General features: G+C 46.8%; 2 protein-coding genes across 5 annotated transcripts; both read right to left on the reverse strand.

The window, feature by feature from the left end:
* Positions 1-486: 486 nt before the first annotated feature.
* Positions 487-10,560, reverse strand: KMO (kynurenine 3-monooxygenase). 2 transcript variants are annotated; one of them, XM_002192743.6, is made up of 15 exons: positions 10,361-10,560; positions 9,194-9,263; positions 7,979-8,076; positions 7,056-7,145; positions 6,803-6,851; positions 6,142-6,229; positions 5,155-5,320; positions 4,576-4,647; positions 3,295-3,416; positions 2,675-2,822; positions 1,801-1,858; positions 1,607-1,689; positions 1,248-1,349; positions 1,104-1,163; positions 487-931 (listed from the first exon to the last, which is right to left on the reverse strand). In XM_002192743.6, the coding sequence occupies exons 1-15, from the start codon at positions 10,412-10,414 to the stop codon at positions 764-766; spliced, it is 1,428 nt and encodes a 475-aa protein (XP_002192779.4). In that variant the 5' UTR covers positions 10,415-10,560; the 3' UTR covers positions 487-763. The 2 variants fall into 2 exon arrangements, with proteins under 2 accessions (XP_002192779.4, XP_072787724.1); XM_072931623.1 differs by lacking the exon at positions 9,194-9,263 and having other exon boundaries at positions 10,361-10,484.
* A 582-nt stretch (positions 10,561-11,142) lies between these two features.
* Positions 11,143-19,795, reverse strand: C7H21orf58 (chromosome 7 C21orf58 homolog). 3 transcript variants are annotated; one of them, XM_072931624.1, is made up of 10 exons: positions 19,710-19,795; positions 19,399-19,499; positions 18,658-18,715; positions 17,232-17,299; positions 16,521-16,664; positions 15,996-16,110; positions 13,756-13,895; positions 13,140-13,306; positions 12,146-12,162; positions 11,143-12,063 (listed from the first exon to the last, which is right to left on the reverse strand). In XM_072931624.1, the coding sequence occupies exons 2-10, from the start codon at positions 19,456-19,458 to the stop codon at positions 12,017-12,019; spliced, it is 816 nt and encodes a 271-aa protein (XP_072787725.1). In that variant the 5' UTR covers positions 19,459-19,499; positions 19,710-19,795; the 3' UTR covers positions 11,143-12,016. The 3 variants fall into 3 exon arrangements, with proteins under 3 accessions (XP_072787725.1, XP_072787726.1, XP_072787727.1); XM_072931625.1 differs by having other exon boundaries at positions 19,399-19,464; positions 19,710-19,793; XM_072931626.1 differs by lacking the exon at positions 12,146-12,162.
* Positions 19,796-22,971: the final 3,176 nt, after the last annotated feature.

Raw genomic sequence — 22,971 nt, forward strand, 5'->3', positions numbered from 1 at the left:
TTTTACTGTTCTTAAGCAGTGATGGTGAGGGTCTAGGGCAAGGTAAGAAGAAGAAAGTGTGTCTGATAATCCTCCTAGTACTATCCCAGGTTGCAGCTATTTTTGGCTTCAGGACCCTCAAAATGTTATCTTGTTTTTGCCAAGAGCAGCAGTCTGCAGGCTGGGACACACTGGTCAGGGCATAGAATCACAAGATCATTAAGGTTGGGAAAAAACTCTTAAGATGACTGGCCATCTAACCACTAACCCAGCACTGTCAGGTCCAACACTAAAACATAATCTCTAAGTGCCACATCTACACACCACATCCCTTAAGGCCAGACTGCCAAGGTTACACACCTGAGACCTGGAGAGGCTTTCTGGGCACTGTGCCTGATGGGGTCCTCTCAGCTGGGAAAGGGAGAAAGGCCAAATTGCTTCCAAGGGGCTGCAGGAGCTGCCAAACCACATCCCAAGAGAAACAAGATCACCCAGCCGAGCCAACAGTCCATGCCTTTGTTTTTATTAAAACAAGGAGCTCCCCATACATTTAAGCCACTCATGTGCCAAAGGGAAGATTTTCAATATTCTTCAGATAATGGGGCCAGCCCCACAAGGACAAGAGAACTGGTGAAGGATTTAGAGCACAAGTCCTGTGAGAAGCAGCTGAGGGAGCTGGGGGTATTTAGCCTGGAGAAAGAAGGCTCAGTGGACACCTTATCACTCTCTACAACATTCTGACAGGGGGATGTAGCCAGGCAGGGGTCAGGCTCTCCCCATACCTTTAAACCACTCGTGTGCCAAAGGGAAGATCTCCAATATTCTTTAGATAATGGGGCCAGCCCCACCAGTCTTCCAAGCAGAAGTTCAAGTTCCGTGCCAGACACTTTATCAGCAGGTAGGTACCACCCAGTCCTGCTGCCCCCACTACAAAGAGCCCTCGATTAATTACCTGCAAGTGCAAGGAGAAACCCCAACATCATCAGAGGCTGGCCCCCACCCTGCAGCACCAAGCAAAATCATCACAGCAGGCAACATCCCGCCACCAAAGCTGAGCAGTGCTGGTGTGCAGGATGCTCCCAAGGCTCATGGCGTGGGGAGGGTGGGCACCACCCTTGACCAACCTTTGTCTGCCATTTCCAGCGTTGAAGGGCCTCATGGTAGCGAATTCTGGTGAAGGTCACCTGGGAGGGGTTGCAGGAGAATGTCACCACCCCAAAGCCAGGCAGGAGGAGCTCACAGAAGTGGGGAATGACATGCTGGCTTACCATGGTGTACAGTGGGACAATGGTGGAAGGCATGAGGGCGTGGAGAAAGTTGTCTACGCGCTTCCGGAAAATGAACCACGTTGAATTGACGTGCTCACGCATCTGCAACAGAGCAACAGTCACCCCTGTGCAACATGTTTTGTAAGAGCTCCCCTGTGCTTTGCTAGCTCGCCCACTGTCCTGGAGGTGATACAGGGACCAGCGCCTCCTCAGCCCTAGTGACACTCCCAAGGAGCTCCAAAGCCTGCCAGGGTGAGAGGCCAGCCAGAGACTTGCTGGGGGCCCTGCCTGCTGCAGGATTCTGAGAGCACTGCTGTGTGCATGGCCCATGGAACCACAGGTCTGTGGGACTCACCCACCTCTACATAATTGTACATGGCTAAATCAGAAATCGCGTGGTCATCTGGCACTCTCAGTCTGGAGAACTCAGGGAGGCAGGCACCTGGCAGAAAAAAGGAACAGATCACAGGCAGCTCCCTGCAGGGTACCCAGCTGCCCTCAGGTGCAGAGGGATGTTCCTCTGCTCCCGCACATCCCCAGCCACCTCACTTACCAAGGTCATTGTGGAACTGGTCCATTAATTCATCAAAGACCAGACAATCTTCAAAGCCCTGGGAGGAATATTAGGGAGGTAATAGGCATAAAGGACCCATACATTCAGAAGTATGCTTAGCTAGTGTAGCTGTTTGGTCCCACTGACCACAGCTTCAGAGCAGGAGTCTTACTCCAGGCCCCTCTGACAGGGGTCTTGAGAGAAATCAGAGGGGATTGCTTTTCCCAGCTGCCTGGGCACCCCACCCATATAGTCCTCTGTTACCTTAATTTTTAAAAGTGTTAAGTTTTCTTTCATAGTTCTTTTAAAAGTTTTAAAGTTCTCATAAAACTTCTTTAGCCTTCTGATAATATTTACATATTTCTACTAGAGTTCTCACACACTGTTCATGTAAATGATTGTTTTGCATTCTTCTTTGTAGGAGAAGATAGACTATTAGTTTAACCAGTAGTTGGAGAGGTGGCAATTTCATCCTCCAATCCACTGTCGCTTTTAGAATTCTATATATTACAAAGTCAGAAATAAAACTGACTCTTTTTCTCTCTTAAATTCACCAAGCTTCTGTGCACTCATTTAGTGTCCAATAGCGACCTCTGGAACTTTAAAACTTTTAAAAGAACTATAAAAGAAAACTTAACCCTTAAAAATAAAAGTAACAGTCCTCTGCTCCATGGGAAGGTGGCCTCATCACCCTGTCCCCTGTCCTTCCTAGGAGGACATCCTGACAGGAGCTCAACCCCTGCCAATGCAGAGGACATCAGGCTGTGGGACAGGCCAGCCCATGAACTCTAGGGAGTTAAACACCAAAAGTAGGTGTTTGTGGGTGAAAGGAGTGGGATCCCCTCCAACATGGACGGGCCAGCCATGAACTTACTGCATTCATGCCCTGTCCATAGAAGGGCACCACAGCATGAGCAGCATCTCCCATCAGCACGCACCGGGAGGAGAGGTTGTAGGAAGAGCACTTCACAGAGATCATGGCCTGGGCTGGCAGCAAAAAGTAATCGTGCTTCAGCTCTTGCCTTCAGGTAAAACAACAGATTTTGTTGTGTGGGACCACAAAAAAGAAGAGCAAGCTGTGCCACATCCAAGCTGAGGCCACAGACACTGTCAGCTCTGGTATGCAATCCCCAAGCCTGTGCATTAGGCTGTTTGTGATAGAAAAATGTGGAAGTCAACTTCCTCCCTGTGGACCAGATATTTTGTCTGCAGATTTTAAGTTCTGCACACAACTTAATTAATATTAAATCAATAACTTGATTATTGGCATCTTGGTCCTCTCACTGTGAGCAGTGGTAGATGTTGGTCAATGTAGGAAGGACATACCAGAGAACATCCAAGTTTCTCAGTTAATATGAAGTCCTGGGATAATTCATTTTAAGAGAAAAGGAAATTGCCTAACACAGCTGAGACTGTTGGTATCATCCAAGAAAAAGCCCATCCCATAATAGATACCTGTGAAGGTGAGTGAAAAGGAGAGATGGGAACACTTACTCTCCGATGAGGGGAATGGCATCTGGGAAGTAGGTCTGGAAAAACCCCAGCACTTGCTCGCCTGTTGTGAGCTTCTCAAACTCCTCAAAGGGCATGAAGAGTGTGCAGGTGAAGGACTTGTCCTGCCAGCCAGGAAAGAGGGTCAGTAAGGAGCTCAGAGAGCAGAGAGAACATGTGGCACCTGAAGCAGCAGCTCAGTGCCCAGCCTGCCACCTGGCAATCACAGTGACCCACTGGCACAGCAAGGGACGAGTGTCTGGCCACCCCCTTTCTCACAGTGGGCAGGCACAGGGGAGGCAGAAAAAGTGTGTGACTGTCCATCATGGGCCTGGGACACTGTTCTGTTGCCCCTGGCATGTAGGTCATAGCATCCAGCTGCAGAGTACTGGTTTGTGGGGGTCTGGCTGGGCTCAGATGTGTGGGCAGAGAGAGGTGCCACAGATTACTCAGTGCTGAGGTAGGACTGGTTCTGAGCTCTCTGCCCTGCACCCCTTAGGCTGTGGTCAGCCTGGCACAGGCTGGGTGTCCCTCCTGGCTCCTTCCCCGGACATGTGCCAGTTTGTGCCTTAGTGGCCAAGAGGGCCAATGGCACCTGGATTGTGTGAGAAACTGTGGCCAGCAGGACCAGGGAAATGATTCCTCCCCTATACTCAGCACTGGGGAGGCCACACCTCAAGTGCTGTGTCCAGTTCTGGGCCCCTCAGTTTAGGAAGGACGTTGAGGTGCTGTGGCACGTCCAGAGAAGGACAACAGAGCTGAAGGATTTGGAGCACAAGTCCTGTGAGAAGCAGTTGAGGGAAGTGGGGGGTATTTAACCTGGAGAAAAGGAGGCTCAGTGGACACCTTACTACTCTCTGCAACACTCTGACAGGGGGATGCAGCCAGGTAGGGGTCAGGCTCTCTTCCCAGGTAACAAGGGACAAGATGAGAGGACACAGTCTTAAACTGCACAAGGGGAGGCGTAGACTGGACATTAGGAAGAATTTCTTCCCCAAAAGGATGATCAGACATTGGAATGGGCTGCCCAGGGAGCTGGTGGAGTCACTGTCCCAGCAGGTTTTTAAGAAAAGACTGGATGCGGCACTCAGTGCCATGGTCTGGTTGACAAAGTAGAAATGGGTCATGGTGAGACTCTGTGATCTCAGAGGTCATTTCCATTCTAATTGATTCTGTGTTTCAGTTATCCTGTGACTCCTGACCCTCCCAATCCCTGCCACCACAGCCGTTCCTCCCCACCAGCCCCATCCTGTTCCCCAGGAGAACATGGCCCTGGGTTAGCACCATGTTGGGCAGTGCAATCATCATGAAGGTGTTTCTCGGCCAGATATGGAGGTAGTTTGGTTCCATGGCAAACTGAAAGAGAAAGAAAATTGCTTTGTATCCTTGACCTACCCTGCTCAGTCTCCCCAGCCCAGGCTCTGGCTCCCCTCCACACCAGCACAACAGTTCCCATGGGAAGGTGCAACAACTACAGGGCCCCTTTCTGCTCCCTGATGCTTCAGGGAGACACAGAGCAAGGGAAGGAAGAAAGAGTAAGAAATATGAGCAAAACTATGATGCTTTGCAATTGCTGTTATCCTCATAGACACGTTCCCATATCTCCAGGACCTCTCAGAACCAGAGTTAATCCCACCACTACAGGACAGGCTCTCTAGAATTTTTGTATGCAGTACCAACATTGGCCCCACTTTTGGAAGAGGAAGAGATCCATGCCTTATTTTAGGAAAGGTTTAATCCCCTGCCTGAACGCCAGGTGAGAAGTTAATTCTTCCAAAGCTGTTGCAGCAGAGCCACAGTGAGAAGGGGGTGGGATATCCAACCTGTGAAGGTTGTAGCAGCCCCTGGGACAAGCACACTCACGTCTCCATCCTTGGGAGGGATGGTCAGCTCCATGTAGCCATGAGGAATGTACTCGTGGCTGTAGTTGAAGCGTGTTTGCCTCATGAACTGTTTCCTGACTGTTGAGAAGGCTCCGTCACACCCCACGATGAGATCATAGCTCACTTCCAAGGTCTGCTGGTCAGACCTGAGAGCAAGACAGTACCTTGGATCAATCTGATCTTTGAGGTCTCTTCCTTCCCTAACCATTCCATGATTCTGTGGTTAATCCTCCTGTAACCCCAGGCCAGCTCAGCACCACTGTGCCCAGAGGATCTGCCTTTTGCAAAATGTGTTAATAATCTTCTAGGGTGGGGGAATCGGCTCTCACTGCCTGGGAAGCACAGCATTAGGATAAATAATTATCTTGTAGTTTATCAAAAGCATAACTCTGCCAGATCTACTCAGCAATACAGTAGGCACTTTCAGAATAACACTGCTGTTTTGCAGAGCCTGCAGCACCTGCCAGGAGGATGGGGGGTAGGACCAGGACTTCTGTGAAAGACTGTGAAACAAGGTCATGGAACCTCAGAATGGTTTGGGTTTGAAGGGTCCTTAAAGCTCAGCCCATTCCCCCCCCTGCCATGGGCAGAGACACAACACCAGGGTGCTCAGAGCTTCATCCAGCCTGGCCTGGAACACTCCCAGGGATGGGGCATCACCAGTTACCCACCCCCTGATGAGCAATCTGTCCCTGAAGCCAGTGCCATAGATACTGGCACGTTTATCCCCTGCACAGGTCGGGAAGTGTGTGCCTGCTGCCAGCCTGGGGGGTTAGGGAGTTGCTTAAACCTTTCTCAGCCTCCCCATGAATGCTGCCTTGATGTCTCTCCTTTCCAAAGCTGGCAGAAGGTTTTGTCTGCCCATTAGTTTCAAAACTGAGATTGCTCAATTGTTTGAGGTTTTATGAATGATTAAGCAGAAACTAACTGACCACAGTGCTTGATCCCACACTTGTGCAGGGATTACCTTTTTATGGATAATGTCCCCAACTCTGCATTGCACCCAAGGAGCTTGTGTCCAAAGAACAGTTTAGTGTTGGAGTACATCTCGGCAGCTGTGAAAAGACAACTACATGTAGAGGGGTTTTCTGTAACCACAAAAAATATTTCCAAGAGATCCCTAAATCATAGGGATTTTTGCCATTACAGCAAATAATTCGCTGTGTTTCATGAGGGCCAGCAGGCAGGGCACACTGGGACTGGTCAGCTATGGTATAAACTACTTGAAAAATGCAAGGAGTCCTGCAAGGATTTTTTTCTTCCCCACAATGACCTAAGTCATTGACTGCTTTCCACCATCACTCCACAGCAGTTCAGGATGGGATGAGGTGCCTGCAGTCAGTGGGGAATTTGCATAAATTTGGTCTAGTCTGATTAGCCTTAGAGCTCCAATTTTCTATTTGTCTCTGTACAATCAGGGGTTATGGAAAATGCCACAACCAAGACTGAGGAGGTGTCTCCTGCTTAGCTGGGAAACAGCACAGGTTTTCCTCTGCTAGTTCAGGTTTGCACTTTCTGAGATCTGGGTAAGGGAGCTCAGGGCTCAAAGTCTTCTAGTCACGGGGCAAACCCTAAATCCCCAGCCAAAAGTGTGTTATAAGAATTTGCAAACAGAAGAGACAACCTACCTGTCAGCAGCTCTTTGTTTAAGTTTGCTCTGTCCACAGAGAGAATGTACTGCAAGGCAAACAAACAGGCAGTTCAGAAAGCTTTGCTGAAGGACATTCTGCATGGCCAGGCAGGAAACCCTCCCTTCCAAACCCCCTTCCCTCATTCTCTCCAGCCTCCCCCACATCCATGAGCCCCACACTGTCCATGACACAGAGATGTTAACAAAATGCTAACAAAGACCTCATGTGCTCTGCAAATCAACTCCAGTACCTGGTCCTTCTTCCCATAAGGGATGGAGTATTTTTTCCCTGAAGGTGTGTGTATCCTCCTTGCCCTCATGGGGATGCCTTTGGCCACAATCTGAAACAGAAGGGAACACAACCCACATTTCTGGCCAAAACTGTGGGTTTTTTGTGAGTTACCAAGCATCATCCCCTCCCCCAAGTACTGCACTTGAGGGAGAATGGAGGGTTCTTTGCTCACACATTTCCAAACCACCAGGGAAAACTTTATCAGGGCTGTCATGTCATTTACTGAGATTACTTACAAGCTCACGCTCATAAAAACCAAAGGGAAATTGTTTTTGGACAAAAAGGAGATGAAAAATCCCAGAGTGCTGGACAGGGCAGGGGATGAGAGCCAAATTACACCCTGGGACTGAGATGTGTGTTGTCAAAGCCTGGGCTCCTCTGCAGGGATCCAGGGACTAGGAGATCCTGCCACTGCCAGCAGCTGGATGTTAAATGGCAGCCAGTACCCTGCAGAAGAATGCTGGGCTCCCAGCCAAGCATGCTGGGCAGAAAGCAGTGTGGATGGATTTCAGGGGTCAGCCCAAAGATCAAGGTTTTCTGGGAAAATACAAATCTGGACATGCCAGTGGGACAAACAGCTGCCTTTATTGCATCCTGCTTTATTGCATCAGCTCTTTTGGGAGTCCATCTCCTCCTGCCCTGTTTGCCCTCTGCTCCAGGAGGGAGGGGAGCCTGGCAGGGAGGTAAACACTGGAAGGTGCTTGGTGTCCCAGGGAAGCAGCCACTGCCAGCAGCAGAGCCCAGCTGCCCGGGGTGGGGAGGATCCTGCTGGCAGATGTGCTGGGAGGCAGGGGAGAGCCAGACTGCAGGCATGCAGAGGAAGAGGTCTGGCTGGGACAAGAAAGGACAGGGCACAGAGAGCAACAGAATGTGCCAGAGTACCTGCTCCTCCATCCCCACAGCTCGCAGGGCTTGGCGTCCCCTGTGAGACAGGGCCAGGTTGATGCTTCTGCCACGGGCAAAGCTGGCCACTCGGATATCTGCAAGGGACAGCAGTGCATTCTGGAGGCAATGGCAGCACAGCCTGCTGAGGGAACATCTCCCAAGCCCCCTGCAGCAACAGCAGGTAGGGTAGGGGGGAGTCCAGCCTGGACCCTCCGTGCTGCCTCTAGCCTGGGAGAAGCAGCTGCAGCCAAGTGCTGCCAAGGGAATGCTGGATTCTGGCAGCACCCCACGTGCCAGAGGGTCTGTTAACATTAACAGCCATTTCCCCCTCTAAATGGAGAAGGCTGAGCCATGAATGCCTGGCAAGTTCTGCTGAGGCCCACAAACTGATGCTTTTTGGGACATTGGCAGGTCACCTTCTTCATGGCTGACCGGATGGAAATGTCTGGGCATTGGCCTGCTCCTCCTCTGAGTTGCCTCATTTAGACTTCCTGGGTTGTCTGGCCAGTGCATGGGGCAGAGCCTCCTCATCCCAACATGTGCATCAGTGTAAGCAATGGGCCAAAAACTGGAGTAGTGCAGTTGGATCCATCCAGCTCAGAAGGCAAGTGAGAGCAATCAGAGGCTTTTTGAAGCTGCAGAACTTCTGGCAACATTAAACTGTGTAGCAGAACTGCCTGCTCTGATCAGGGCAGGAAGAGCTACCACAGAGTGTCAGGCATGGCTCCTCCCTGCCTTCACTGCACACTTGAGTTATTTCCATGGAATCATTCCCACCTGCCACTTGGCTTGCCATCTCTGCCCAGGTCTTTTTTGTCTGCCAGCTGACAGATACTGAAGATGAACAATTTCTCTGCCTTTGAGCTAGTGTCTTGGCTCTAAATCCTAATTCCTCTTTTGTTGGTACCTTGTGGACCTGGAAGCTCCATCTCTTCTTCTGACCCAACACTGTACTATAATCCTTTCTGCAGAGACCAGGCTTCAAAGATGAGGATTTGAATCAGTGTTTAAGCCAAGAATATAAAAAGGGCATCATTTTAGCAGCTAAAGAGTGGGTTCTTTCCACACAAGATGAACTTCAAATAAATGCTCCTCCCCACCACAGGAGCGAAAAGGGAGAGAGAAAATAATATCCCCAAACTGCCACTCTCAGCTTTCATTATTTTCTTACAGTTTCAGTAGCTCACACAGTAATGATCAGGCTGACCTTACCTTCTCTGGCTTCATAAACGTCAACATGGAAACCTCGTCTAGCAAAGAAACAGGCATTTAATGCACCCACCTACAAGACAAGGATCAGGAGTGGCGGATGAAGTATCTCAGAGGTCACTGCTGAGATGCATCAAAGGAAAGAAGTGATCAAGGGATGCAGCTCAGCATAAACACGGAGGTTCTTTGACCAAGAACCTTAGAAGATTTTTTACTGAAGAGCAGTCCTCTGGCAGCCCTGTGTGTTTGCTGAGACCCCAAGAAAAAAGCCACCCATCAAAACTCTTTTTATAAAGTCATACCAAGCTCAGGCTTGTTTACACACAGCAACTGAATGCAGCAGGGCTCACCTCTACAGCCAGAGACAGCAGGAGCTGGTGTAGGCAAACTCCCAGCTCCCCTCTGGACTGTGTTTACCTTCACTAATCCACGGTGTAGCAGCATTCCCTTGGGAACACAGTGAGGGAGAACACTACAATATGTCCTGTTTGTAATTTACATAACTTTTTAAAATTCAGTTTCCATTAGGAATTGTTGTCAGAACTACAGCCTCTTCTGTCATCACTCTTTTCTGAGAAGCTAACGTCCAAAAAGTCGAGAGAGAGGTAGGTGCTGCAATGCCCCAAGCAGTCATAGAATCAGAGACTCATAGAATAGTTTGGGTTGGAAAGGATGCTAAAGACCATCTTGTTACAGCCCCTTGCTGTAACAGGGACACCTTCCACTAGACCAGGTTATTTAGAGCCCCACCCAGCCTGACCTTTAGTGTCACACCTCTCTACAAGTAGCAGTGGATGAAAACCACCCCCAAACAAAACCGGGCAGAGGAAGGTGTTTCCTCTCAGCCTGGCATTTACCACTCTCAGATCTTGCAAAGCATTTCACATTAGAGATTAGGTTACAGCCAGAATCAGCCAAGGGACAGGGGAACCTGGCAGCCCAAACAAGGACTGATGTTTAATGTACCTGGGCACCAGTGCTCCACCCACCACCCAAACCCCTTCACCCAAGAATAGGACAGGAGCCTCCCACAGCAGGAACTCAATCAACCCCTTTGCAACACCCCATCATCTGACAGAGGAAAAACATTCACCCCCACATTCAAGCAGTGTTTTTACAGCCCCAGCTCCCCAGGAAACAATCATGCAGCAGCTAAATGGCATTTCCTACCAGACCACCACCGATAACGGCGACTCTTTTCCCTCGTGGGTCACAGGGCTCCATGCTAGGTCAGCCCCTGGGTCTCAGATCCCTTCTCTGTCTCTGATCCCTCTGCTTCTCCCCAGTCCCACTGCCCTGGCCAGTGGGGAGGGGAAAGGGATGGAATGTGGTTGGCTGAGTCATGCCTGGCTTCTTCTCCCCCGATTCACATTAAAGTTTAACTTCCAGCCCAGAGACTGTCAGGGAGTCAGCCTGGCTGAGCCTGAGGTGTTGAGATGGCAGCATGGTGTTATTCAGTCAGGCTCTGTCCAAAGACCTGTTTTGGAAATTGTAGAGCAATCCGGCAGTCTCCAAGGAATACACACAGAGCAGGAGGAGAACTTGCATCAGCCAGGCTTTTGTTGGTGCTTCACTGGGATGCAACTGCAGAAGCATTGGTGGGACAATGTGGAGCGACTTCTGGAACCTCTCCTGAGGGTGGGTTGTGAGCCACACTACTTGCCCAGGAGCCTCATCCCATCTTTGAGGACATCTTTCATCCAAGGAAGCTGTGTGTGGCTCAGGTATTCTGGGGTGTGATGCTTAGGAGAGAGTCCATGCCTGCTCTGCAAAAGCCTTCCAGGACTTAGATGAGGCTGAGAGGAGACATCTCTGCAGGCATTATTCCACATGCCCATCCCTGGGAGGAAATGCTCTGCTGAGCCAATGCTGCCCACAGTAAGCATTGAAAAGGGAGGAGCCAATTAGAGCCAAATACAATAACTAAACAGCAGACAGTGAAACTGAAGATATTTGTATCACTGAATACAATTTATTGCTTAACCTGCCAGGTCCCAGCAGATTTGTCTCAGAGAATCATTAAGGCAGAAAAAGCCCTCTAAGAACATAGAGTCCCAGCTGTTAACCCAGCACTGCCAAGCACACCACTATGACCCTAAATGCCACATCTTCATGGCTGTCAAAGACCTACAGGGATGGGGCAGGACTCAAGTGCTTCCCCGGGCAGCCTCTTCCAATGTCTGACAATGTTTTCAGTTAAGAGTTTCTTCCTAATATTCAATCCAAACTCCCATGACACTACTTGAGGCCATTTCCTCTTTCAGGTAGTTGTAAAAAGTGAGAACTTGTAGAGAGCAATAAGAATCTCAAAGACAACAGAGCAGAGAGGGCAAAGAGCAAGGTAGGTTTTACATAGTAAATAAATTATTCATTAATTGTTTTTGCAACACAGACAGCACATGATTAGCTTCCAGAAGTGATAGTTAACTATCTTTTCTTCATTACAAACAAAATGTAGGTCCCTGGGTTTTCTTAATCAGACTCACTCACAAACTGCACCAGGCAAACCCAGTACAGATGTTCTCCACTCTAAAAACAGAAAGTGGGAAGATATTGAGAAAGTGCTATAAAATCATTGTTCACCTTTCTATATTAAGCAAAATCAGGCTGCTGAGAGTATGAAAAAGTGTTGCCTGATAAAAACTCTGAGTGAGCCTTTTAAGAAGTCAAAAATAAAACTAAAAAGAACAGGATAACATGGGTGTGGATTAAAGCTTGTCCTCTGGGGAAAAGTAAATGAGGGAAAAGTGCTTGATTTATGTTGCTGAAAAAAAAGACATGTGAATGGCTGAGGAAGAACAGCAGGATTTGTTGGTTTTAGAAAGGCTATGGTCCACTTGCAGAGGATCCTGTACTGTCAGTATGTGGGCCACCTGCAACAAGAAAAACGGGGTTATTTTGTTTAGTAACAGCCAGTAGTGCTCCAGCTGCAAAAAGATGTGTTTAGTCTCATACCTTGTGGTGGCAGGCAGCTGAAAAAGAGGAAGAACAAAGTTTAAAGGCCATGACAAGACCTACTGATTTCTGCAGTGAATTGCACTGACCCTGACAGGAGCCAGGAGTTCTTTGCTGGTTTAGATTACAAACCCATGTCAAGGGGAAATAGGTAGAAATGTTCATCCCTTATAATCCCATTAGGGAAATAATCTGTTCAGGAATTCAAATCCTCTGCTAAAGAGGGCTGTACAGATACCCCTGCCAGCGGGTCACCCATGCCCAAGGCTGCAGCTGCCTCCATCCTGTTCTGTTCACTAAGGCTCTGAAAGAGCCATGGCCCAGAAATAAAGGTTGAGTTCTCACAGCGTGTCCCCATGTTACCCCTCCATCCATGCTCTAGCAAGGTGCATTTCTTCACCAGCCTTGGCATGCAAGAACTTCCTAGCACCTAGGAAGCCAAGCAGGACAAGCTCAGAGGAAGGCACAAAGCAAGTGAGCCCCTGGAGGAGCTGGCTGTGACCTCTGCACAGGGCTCAAGGGCTCTATGGATTTGGGAGCATCCTGTGGAGAAGTTCATCCATTTCTGCACTGGTAACCCACCCCTTTCAACTGCAAGCACAAGCTTATGGCAAAGGCTCAGCATTTTCTCTGATACTCCCCTCCCTTTGTACCATTTTTCTTAGCTGGTGGTTTTGAATTTTTATTTTCCCAGGAATTTCTGATTCGCAAATGTCCCAGCAGTGCTTTAAGAACATAAACCCTGCTGGAAACCTTAGCCCAAATGTAAAACACTTCCCCATCCCCTCCCCACCCCTGCCTTATTTAGGTTACTGACAAAAAAAAAGGAGGTGGGAGCCCTCGCAGAGCACAGCAATGCAGCATGGCAGGCTGGGGGATCGATGTGATCCTCATCCTTGTCAGATCCCCACGTTTATCCCACAGTCTGCCCTGCCACCCCGCCTGGGCAGGGAGAAAGGGCTGCAAGCACATGTCACAGCTGCCTGCTACTTACGTGGGCTGGGCAGAGCTGGCAGTCCAGTGCTGCTCTGTGGATGTGGGCAGAAAGCTCCTGGGGGGCACTGGGAACACCCCCGAGGGAGGGTAATGGTGGTGGTGGTGCACCACAGGTGCCTTGGGCCTCTCTGCTCTCACAGCCAGGGGAGCAGCAAGCTGCAGGTCCTTGTTGGAGAGAGACAAAGGTGGCTGCAGAAACCTCTGCCCCTCACAGTGGGAGAGGTCCCTAGCTGAGGGCCAGGGTTCCACTCAGCCACCCCTTGGGAAAGAAAGACCTTCGGGATGTGTCTGGAGGAGAGTCTGCAGGTTCCAATACAGAAGGTCCAAGAACACTTCAGATTGTGACTTCAGTCACTTGGTGACTTCAGATTTCACCTGATACTCAGACCCCACTCCCTCCAATTTATTCCATCAGTCAATGTCAGGGAAATGCAGAATAACAGGATGGCCTGGAGAGGAAGGTGGGCATAAGGCCATGCTCTTCCTCTGCCATCTCTCCTAAGGAGCAGTGTCCTCCACAGCCCTCTGGCTCTCCCAGCACTCTGTGTGTTTTACCCAGGCCTGGTGCCCTCCCAGGGAGATGAGCCATTGCCCTCCAGGCTGGGTGTTGTTACCTGCTGTGTGTGCTGGAGTGGGCCAGAGCTGGCCCCCCCAAGCTGTGTGAGCAGCATCGGCGGCAGAGCCTTCAGCATCATGTTCTGCATCATGATCTGGTGCATCTGAGCATTCTGCATCAGCATCATCTCCACCATATCTGGGAAGAGAAGAAAAGAATCAGAGCTTTATCCACAACTGACAAGCAGCAGAGGCATCGTGGGAAGGAGTATCCTCCAGCACACAGATTGGTCACTGCAGCAAAGGCAAAGCAGCTGAAAGGGGGCACATTGTCCTGAGTTGTAAGATGTGTGTCTATTCTATTTACCATCTATTAGGAGTAGGGCAGTTATCTTCTGTTAACTGGGCAGTTTTCTTTATCTCTTCCACAAGCAATCCTGCCTCCAGAGAGATATCTTCTATTAATAGGCTGCTGAGTGTCACTGCATGACTGATAAAATTACATCATCCCATTGTAAAATGCTCCACCCAGAAAGAAGAGCCAAACATTCCTACCTAAATATAATCTGAGACTTAAAACAACAGAGACAACCTTTTCCCGCTAAATTCCCAAAAGAACAACTGTCTTCTCCACTGGATTCCCAGAAAAAGACCATCTACACCACCACCAGACCTTCAAAAAAAACCTACACCCTTCTACAAAACCACTGCTTTAACAAAACCACATCTGCCACTCCAAGAAAACTACAGCCACCATTTAATCAAAACTGCTACCAACATCCTAACCAACAGTGTCAAGTTGTATTCTACCTCTGTCACTAGTTTATTTTCTAGTTTTTTGTACTATTGCATTTGTATTTTTTTAAATTTTACTAGTAAAAAACTGTTATTCCTATTCCTATATCTTAACCTGAAAACCCCTTAATTTAAAAATATATAATAATTCAGAGAGAAAGAGTTCACATTTTCCTTTTCAAAGAAGGCTCCTGTTTTCCTTGATAGACACCTGTCTTTTCAAACCAAGACACACATGAAGAATATTATCATTATTTCCCCAGACAGCGCAAAGTTAATGATGTCTGTGAGTGAGGTTGTTCATGCCAGCTTTCCTGTTTCTCCTCCCTCCTACAAGAAAGCTGCTGCCGAGGACCTATTCTGCTGCTTGCCCTGCAAGCCCACACCCCTGCCTGTGCTGAATGGCAGGATGGAGAAGAGCTGAGCTGCAGCTTTCCCTTGCTCCAGCAAGGACAGGCTCCTGGCTGTGCTCTCCATTGCTTCAGCCCCGGATCATTGCTTTCCTGTCAGAGGTTTCCTCACATTTATGTGATATTGCAGTGCCACCTTGAGTGAGAGTCCACTGACTCACAGAATTGTAAAGGTTGGAAAAGACCTTTAACATCATCAAGTCCAACCCTCAATCTGTCATTTCATGCACACAAATCTCCTTACATGATCTCTGGGATCCAAAGGACTTGTGCAGTGTAACTAATTTGCTTGGGGAGAAGTGAAGAGGGAGAGGTGAGAAAAAAAGAAGGGGGAAAAAAATGAAGGCAAGTCTCATTTTCCTTTTTACTGATTATAAAAAAAGTAGTTTTCATGTAGCAGCTTCAGAGAAGTCATGAGTGGCTCGGGACTATTTTGCTTATGGAAATAAACTCTGATTCAAAAATCCAGAAACTTAGATGAAGTATGAGCTGAAAAATACTGCAGTTTCATGACTGAGGATTCCTGGGTGGGATGAACCTTTGGCTGAAAGCTGAGCCAGGGAAATTGTCCCAGGTTTTAGTTCATGTATTATTTCACAGTAGCACCCACCTATGTTTAGAAATAAACTTTTTTCTTGGCATTGCACTATATTTAGAACAACACTTTCAGATATTCTGTCTTGTTTCCAAATACAGGGTACAAACAAAAGCCTGAGGAAATTGAACAGCAGGTTAGGAAAGAACAAAAGAATAAAACCACATTTTAGAAGCCTCTTTGGTAATTCTGGAATCATCCATGTGCATGACTTTGACTTTATTAATATTACTCAGTGCCATGAGTTGAGCTGTTTTGCTGTCCCAATCTTCCCTTGAGTTTGTAGTTCCTTTTTCTTTAGTTTTAGCGATAAGAGTTTCACAACTGGTACCCATCTCATTTATGAAGCACAAGTCCCCAAGCTCCACCAGCTCATTAAACAGCACATCACTAACGAGCTTGGACACCATCCCATGTCCCCTTTCAGTTGCCACAGCACCTGCCCTGCCCTCTCCAGGCCTGGTGGCAGGAGCTGGCTGCTGTGTGGAGAGTTTGTTACCTTCTTTAATGCTCCCAGAGCGGGGGGCTGCAAAGGGCTGGGCTGGGGGAATCTGTGTGATCAGAGGGGAGGGCTGAGGCAGCTGCTGGATGATGGTGGCAGGCTGAGTTGGCATCTGGAACAGGAAGGAAAATGGAGAAGTCAGGGTTGGTTTTGGCCAGCTCTCCCAGCTATGAGAATAGCTGTCATCTGCCTAGGCTTCGGGAAAACTCTGGGATTCTCGTGGAGAAGCTGTTGAGGCTGTGAGCAAACAGTGATGTGCATTAGAAAGTAGCTGAATGGTCAGGCTGGAGTGTGCCAGTTTGCCACTCCTTTTGCCATCTTGTTCCATTCCCATTGTTAATTCTGGGCCTTATTTGCAAGATGATTTTCCGTTAGGATTCGCTGCAGGCAGCAAGGATCCCATAAAAGAGCAAGAGGCATATTTTCCCTTTTTCTGTGATGAGCAATTCCATACAGCTCCCAAATGATTGTCAGCTCAGACAGGCACAGTGCTGGTGGTGTTTTCTAGGAGACAATCCTTACGGTCTGCTGGATAATCCTTGGTGGCTCTCCTTGGGAAGCTGGAAAAGGGATCTGGTAGATTTGTGGGAGGGCAGCTCTGTGGTCATGGCAGTGTCCCCCATCTGTTGCAGGTGGCTGTGAAAGCTCTTCCAGGAGGTGCTGCTCCTGTAAAGTTAAGTATTTTCTTAAAGAAAATCTGGTCACAGCAAGGCAGACAATATGGTTATGTTCTTTGGACTGCATGGGATTAGCCCCTGGGAAACTGCAGCAAGGGCACTGCCAGTGCCTGCATAAGTGCAAAGTTTTCCTTTCCATAGATCTTGAAGCATAAGAGAAAAGTATTGGGGAAAAAAAATAATGTGCAGAACAAGCTGCTGAACGTCTGGGAAAACATTTCAATAATAGTTGGTATCCTCCACAAACTAGGAATAAATAACAATTATTATTGTCTCTACTTTGGCATTGCTAACAATCCCTTCTTTGCATTTTGGCACAGAAAGTTTATGAGACAGCAGCTCAGGACAAACAGATTCATCCCACTTTAGTGCCTGAAGCAGGTGCAAGCTCACACAGCTGTAGTGAGGGAAGCCAAGCTGCTCCCCAGGCTCTTTCCCTGATTAGTTGGCCCAGCCTTTATATTCCAAAGCAGCAGAGCACTAAATCCTGCCCAGCCCCAGAACTAAAGGCCAGGAAAACACTGAACCCACATCAGCAGACAGAGAGGGCTCTTACCCTAAGCTCCTGCAGCAGATCTTTCCTTTGCCTCAGGGCACTTTGGAGAATGTCCTGGGGTCTGTTCCCTGGAAGAGGAAGAGACCATTATCTTCTCAAAGGATCACAAAGACAGAGCTATTAAAGCACCTGTGTTATGATATTAATGTGGAAAATGTGTTATTAGATAGCTTGATGTTGCATATGGGTAAAACCTTACAAAATAATGGTCTTGCTACCTTTTTAAAATCATTGCTCAGGCCTCCTACTTTGGCTAAGCAGAAAAGGATGGTGGGAAAGTGACTCAACTGAATTAGAGGTAGAAAAAGAAGTTATATAACCATGATGTGCTCCCATCGTGGGGTGTGTTGGTTGGTTGGGTTATGTTTGATAGAATTTAAAACTATGTTACTGGCAAAGGCCTAACTTCTCAAAAAGGCCTGGTTTTTGCAATAAAGAGGCTCTCCTTCACACCTGCCTGGGGACTCTGTGTCACTCTGCTTCAACAGCTTGAGTTCTTCCACAAAAGAACTTATCTTGTCAAACACGTGTGGATAATGACTTTATGCCATGTGCAGTCACAGCTGCTCAGCAGCTCTACAAACGCAAAACACCTCTGAAAATAAACTCTTAAGATTTCTTTCTAAAGCCCCCTTTTAACCTCCTGATTTAGGAATCCCTTTCAGGCTGAAAGTTTCTAGATGTGCCCAGTGCATGCAGAGGATGCCTGTTTGTAGTAACAGCTCCAACAAGATCTGGTTTGAATGTCAACTGTTCTGTTCCTATTTTATTCTAAATCAACTTTCTTTTCAGTTCATCCCACACATGGTTGATTTTGACATGAAGATAAGCAAGAATGGAGCCATGCCTGGCATCTGCTCTGGAAAGCACCATTCTGTATTTTGAAACTGCAAGTTATTATGGGGGATTTTTTAAAAATGTTTGGCCACAGCATTAGAAGATTCCTACTATTTGTGCATCAGATCAATGAATAGGAGCCCACAGTACAGTCTAGAAATATCACTGAGCTTCTACTATTAGCATTGAATCCATAGATAATATAAACAGTACATGTGTCATGCAAAGAAATGTTCCTCCTGCCTTTTCAGGATCACCAAAGCCAAGAAAACAGCCAGACTACAACAGGGTGCACTCCTAGGTGTAAGAGCTAGGACAAACTGGATCAGCATCAGTTTGCTCCAGCTGAGAGGCTGCACAGGATACCTGGGCAGGAGGTAGGAAGGAAGTCATCTTATGTTAGTGCTCAGCTGGTTGTTCACTTCCCTTTGTCAGGAAAAAAATAGATTAAGAAATTCAAAAGATAAAAAGCAGTTAGCTCAGAGCTGTTAGGGAGGAGAGGGGATCATCTCCTGAGGAATTCATGCCTGAGAACACAAGCAAGCCCTTTCCAAAATATACCTAAAATTAGAACAAATGCTTCTCTTACTTGCAGCTGGGAGAGAAAAGTCCATCTTCCTTAGGTTCTCCTGTTCATTTTCTAGTCTCTGTTGGCAGAACCATAATTGGTTATAAGTCAGGCAGGAAAGCTCACAATGATTCCCAAGCCTATGGCACAGGTTTGGGATGGAGGAAATAGAGCAGAAGTGGAGAAAAAATGGTGGTTCTTAAAGAAGTATGGAATGTCTCATTACAAATATAGTTACAATAAAGAATAGTGATGCTTCCAACTGTCCAAGCAATTCCAGAGCTTAAAACTGATAGCCTGGTGAATCAGCAGACATAATCAATTTTGTAGGCAGAGAGCTGCATCATATGAAGAACTTGATAATGTTGAGTTTGGGCTTGCCTGATAGTCCAAGATCTGGACTCTTGAATCACCAAGGGTCTGACCAGGCAATACATCTTATATGAAGGCAGACATTAAATTGCCTTAAAACAATCTGAGATTCTCTTTACCCAAGATTTACTCCTAAACTTTGACTGTCCCAGCTCAAACTAGCTTTGAGCTAACTAGTTTTGGGTTACATCTCCCAAAAAATCAAAGTCAATTTTATTCACTGTAGATTCATGAAGATTTGTACAATATATTTAAGAAAGTGACAGTAAGTAGTAGCACTCCTCAGTGTATCTCATTAAAGTTATACTATTTTAAAATACAGTGTTAATGCTTCAACATGCAAGAGCAAAAAGCAGAGCAAAGGTGACCCATGCAGAATTATTCCCCTACCTTTTCTAGGAGTTTGAGTTTCAGTCGTGTCAGGTGATCCACCACTGAAGGATCTGCCATTATCTTCTGGAAGAGTAGGCAGGCAAAAGCAGGTTGAAAAGCTAAACAGAGGCAGATAGGCTTTCAGTGCCCATTTTTTTCCCCCTCCACAGTTTTCACAGAATAATACCATTATTAAAAAACAGTAATACAAGATGAGGAGAGATTGAGAGAAGCAGATAAAAGCTTCAGTTTCACTCCGAGGTCAGAACGAGAACAGGCATTCATAAGTTCACAGACACAGCTTTTTCCTGCCATTTCTCTCAACATACTTTTGTGCTGCAGGTTGTGATGTTCACAGGAAGGCAACTGAGACTGAATATTTATTTATTTGTCTCTTCCTAATGGTTGCTATCCTTCCCCTGGCAGCATCACTAAGCCTGGCCTCTGTGTTGTTAGAGACTTTTAATTAGCTCAGAGGTTTGTGCCTGTAACCTGGTTGCTAAGTTTATAGTGTCAACAGGTAACATAAACAATTTAATCTCCAAGCACAGAAGCTTGTGTACCTTTGGTAAAGCAAATGCCTGGCACATTAATGGACAAGAAAAAAAGAAGTAAAAGCCAATGGTTCTTTGAAACAAGCCCAGTGCCAGCAGTCAGATTATGATCTTGCTGATTGGTACCTGTTTATTCCCCTACAGGGGGTCTGCACACTTTTGACATAGCTCTTTACGTGAGTTATTACCACACAGTGACTGAAAAAATTAAGGAGCATAGCTGGAACTCTCCCCTGGCTAAGTCCAAGAGTGAAGGGGATATGGTGTAACATCTCCCAAGAAACCTGTAGAATGTCTCCCTCTCCCAGCAAAGCCCTACCAGCATAAAAACAGGGTCACATTTATCAGTGACATCCATAAAATGCACACCAAGCCAAGAGAAAAAAAGCCAAGGAACAGATACACCTTCTCAGTAGAGACAAGTTACAACCAAGTTACAATCCTCTGCTCCCAGGAGAGACAAGTTACAAGCCTTTCCTCCCTCAAAGGACACAACAAAACTGCAGCAGAGGCACTGCTGGCAGCTGGAGCAGCTCAGAGATGCTCCTGAGCTGTGTGAGAGCAGTACAGATGACCTGCCCCAGCTGTGACCCACGCAGCCCATCCCTAAAAACACACAGGCTGGAAGGTGCTGGAGAAATTAGGGCAACTAAGGGGCAGGGATCCCTAAAACAGCTGTGCTGTGTCAGAGCTGGGGTTCAGCTCTCCCTGGCAATGCTTTGTGGTGAATGGCAGGAGCAATGAGCCAGAACAGAAAATCCTCTCACCTGCCTGCAGCTCTCCTGGGAAACAACTCCGAGTCCAATTCTCTACTTGAAAACACCAAACAGAATTTTCTGTAACATCTTTGACTTCTTCATATGAGCAGCTGCAGCTCAGACAAGTTCCTAACTTCTAAGTTCCTAACTTATAACTCCATAACTCCATAACTAGGAGTTTCCTAGTGATGCATCAGCATAGCTTGTTTCTGTGCTGGGAAAGAAACCCACCACTTTTGGACTGCTGGTGAATATTGAGCTGGTTATTTTATCAACAACTGGTATACTACAGTGCTCCTAAAAGCTGAATTTCTAGACTTCACTGTAGTATGAATAGAGGGTTACAAGAGAGCTTGACGAAAAGAAACAGGTATGAGTATTGCATTAAAAGTACAGCACCAGTGTAAGCAACTGAATTTCCTAAAGAGGAAATGAAGATAAATTTTTGCTTGATGTAACAGATAACCCAGAGAAAATCTAATACTAGGGGGTGGGGAAATTAATTTTTTTTTAAATGGCACTTTCTAGCAAACCTGCTGAAGGAGCTATCTCTTCCCACACTTATGGATGCCTTGGTCACAGTGTGATCCTTACCCTTGGGACATCTTACAACCTGCTCATTAATTGGGTGCCAGGAATGTGCCAGCCACACACAAAATCTTGCTGGAAGGGATCTGTAGCTACACTGAATCCCAAACAAGGAATCACACTTGAGAATGAGGATTCAAAAGAGCAAAACCAGGCAAATTTAATCCTACAGAAGAATAACAGGTGTGTTACATGCACCTCACAGGACATCATTATTCTGCTCTATTTAGCAGTGCTGAAGTCAGAGTTTGGACACTGCACTTAGTTTTAGACATGGTGGTTCAAGAGGGAAAGAAAGTCCAGGAAAAAAAAATAATAAAAAGGTTCTATTTACCAAATGTATGTTCCAAGGAAGACTTTAAATAACTGGCTTTGTTCAGTTAGTAAGTAGATGGTGAAAAGAGGACAGGCCAGCAGTTTTTAAATAAATGAGAGGATACGATCAAAGAGTGGGTGAAGGGCGGGGGTTGTATCTGGAAAAACACAAGTATTTGGCTTAATGAGGAAGAGAAAAACTGATAAAACCAGGGAAAGAAATCTTCATTAGCCACTAAGGGAAATGATGAAGCAGCTCTCAAAAAAAAACCCCCAACTTTCACAGAAGTTGTTTACAAACAATTAAAAAAACAAATGTGTCGAACATTGCAGGATTCCTCAGATATAAGAATGGATTAGATAACCTGATGAGGTCCATACCAGTATTGCATTTCTTTGATGTCTTGTATTGATTTTGATATTTTATACCTTAATTTTAATTTCTATGAGTTCTGAAAGACAATTTAAAAAGATGTTATGGTAACAACCAAGATGATTAGAGGGGTGGAGCAGCTCTGCTTTGAGGAAAGGCTGAGAGAATTGGGATTGATCAGCCTGAAAAAGAGATTTTGGGGTGACCTAATTGCGGCCTTCCAGTATCTGAAGGGAGCCTACAAGAAGGATGGAGAGAGATAATTTACAGGGGCCTGGAGTGGCAGGACAAGGGGAAATGACTTCCCACTGACAGAGAGTAGGTTTAGATTGGATATTAGGAAAAAATTAATTTCTGTGAAGCCCTGGAAACAGGTTGCTCAAACAAATCTGTGGTGCCTGATCCTTGGAGGTGTTCACTGAGACATCTCATCATTCAGACTTTGTCTTTTGGCGTTGCCCTCGAGGCAGATGGGCTTTTTAGTGCTTGCCAATCCAGCACACTGCTCCAAGTAACAGATTTGACTAAAGCCTGTATTTTTATAACTTAATGATTTCAAAACACAAAAAAAGCTACCAGTTTTGTAGCATCAATAAGCAGAGCAAAAGGGAGTTGAAGGTTGGACATCTGGGATCTTAAACATATGGCCCTTCAAGGACGTTGGAGTAACCAGAAGACTCCAGAGGAGATAAAAGCCTGGAAAGTTGGAGACAACTCCATGTCCGAGAAAATGACAATAGAGGGATGAAAGAATGACAACCAAATTAGCACGAAGAGCAAAAAAATCAATTAGTAACACAGGACAGGATACTGATTACTGAAGAGCATCATGCACCTCAGAACCAATGACCATTAATTGATTTCTTCACTGAAAATTTACAAATAAGCGAAAAGGCGGGAAAGGAGCCACCAACCCTCCCTGCGCCATAATGGCAGCCCCAGCCCCGCCTGCATTGGCTGTCCGCGCTCCCCATTGGCTGTGCGCGCTCCCCATTGGCTGTCC

Source organism: Taeniopygia guttata, chromosome 7, assembly GCF_048771995.1.
Source record: "Taeniopygia guttata chromosome 7, bTaeGut7.mat, whole genome shotgun sequence".
NCBI classification, from domain to species: Eukaryota; Metazoa; Chordata; class Aves; order Passeriformes; family Estrildidae; genus Taeniopygia; species Taeniopygia guttata.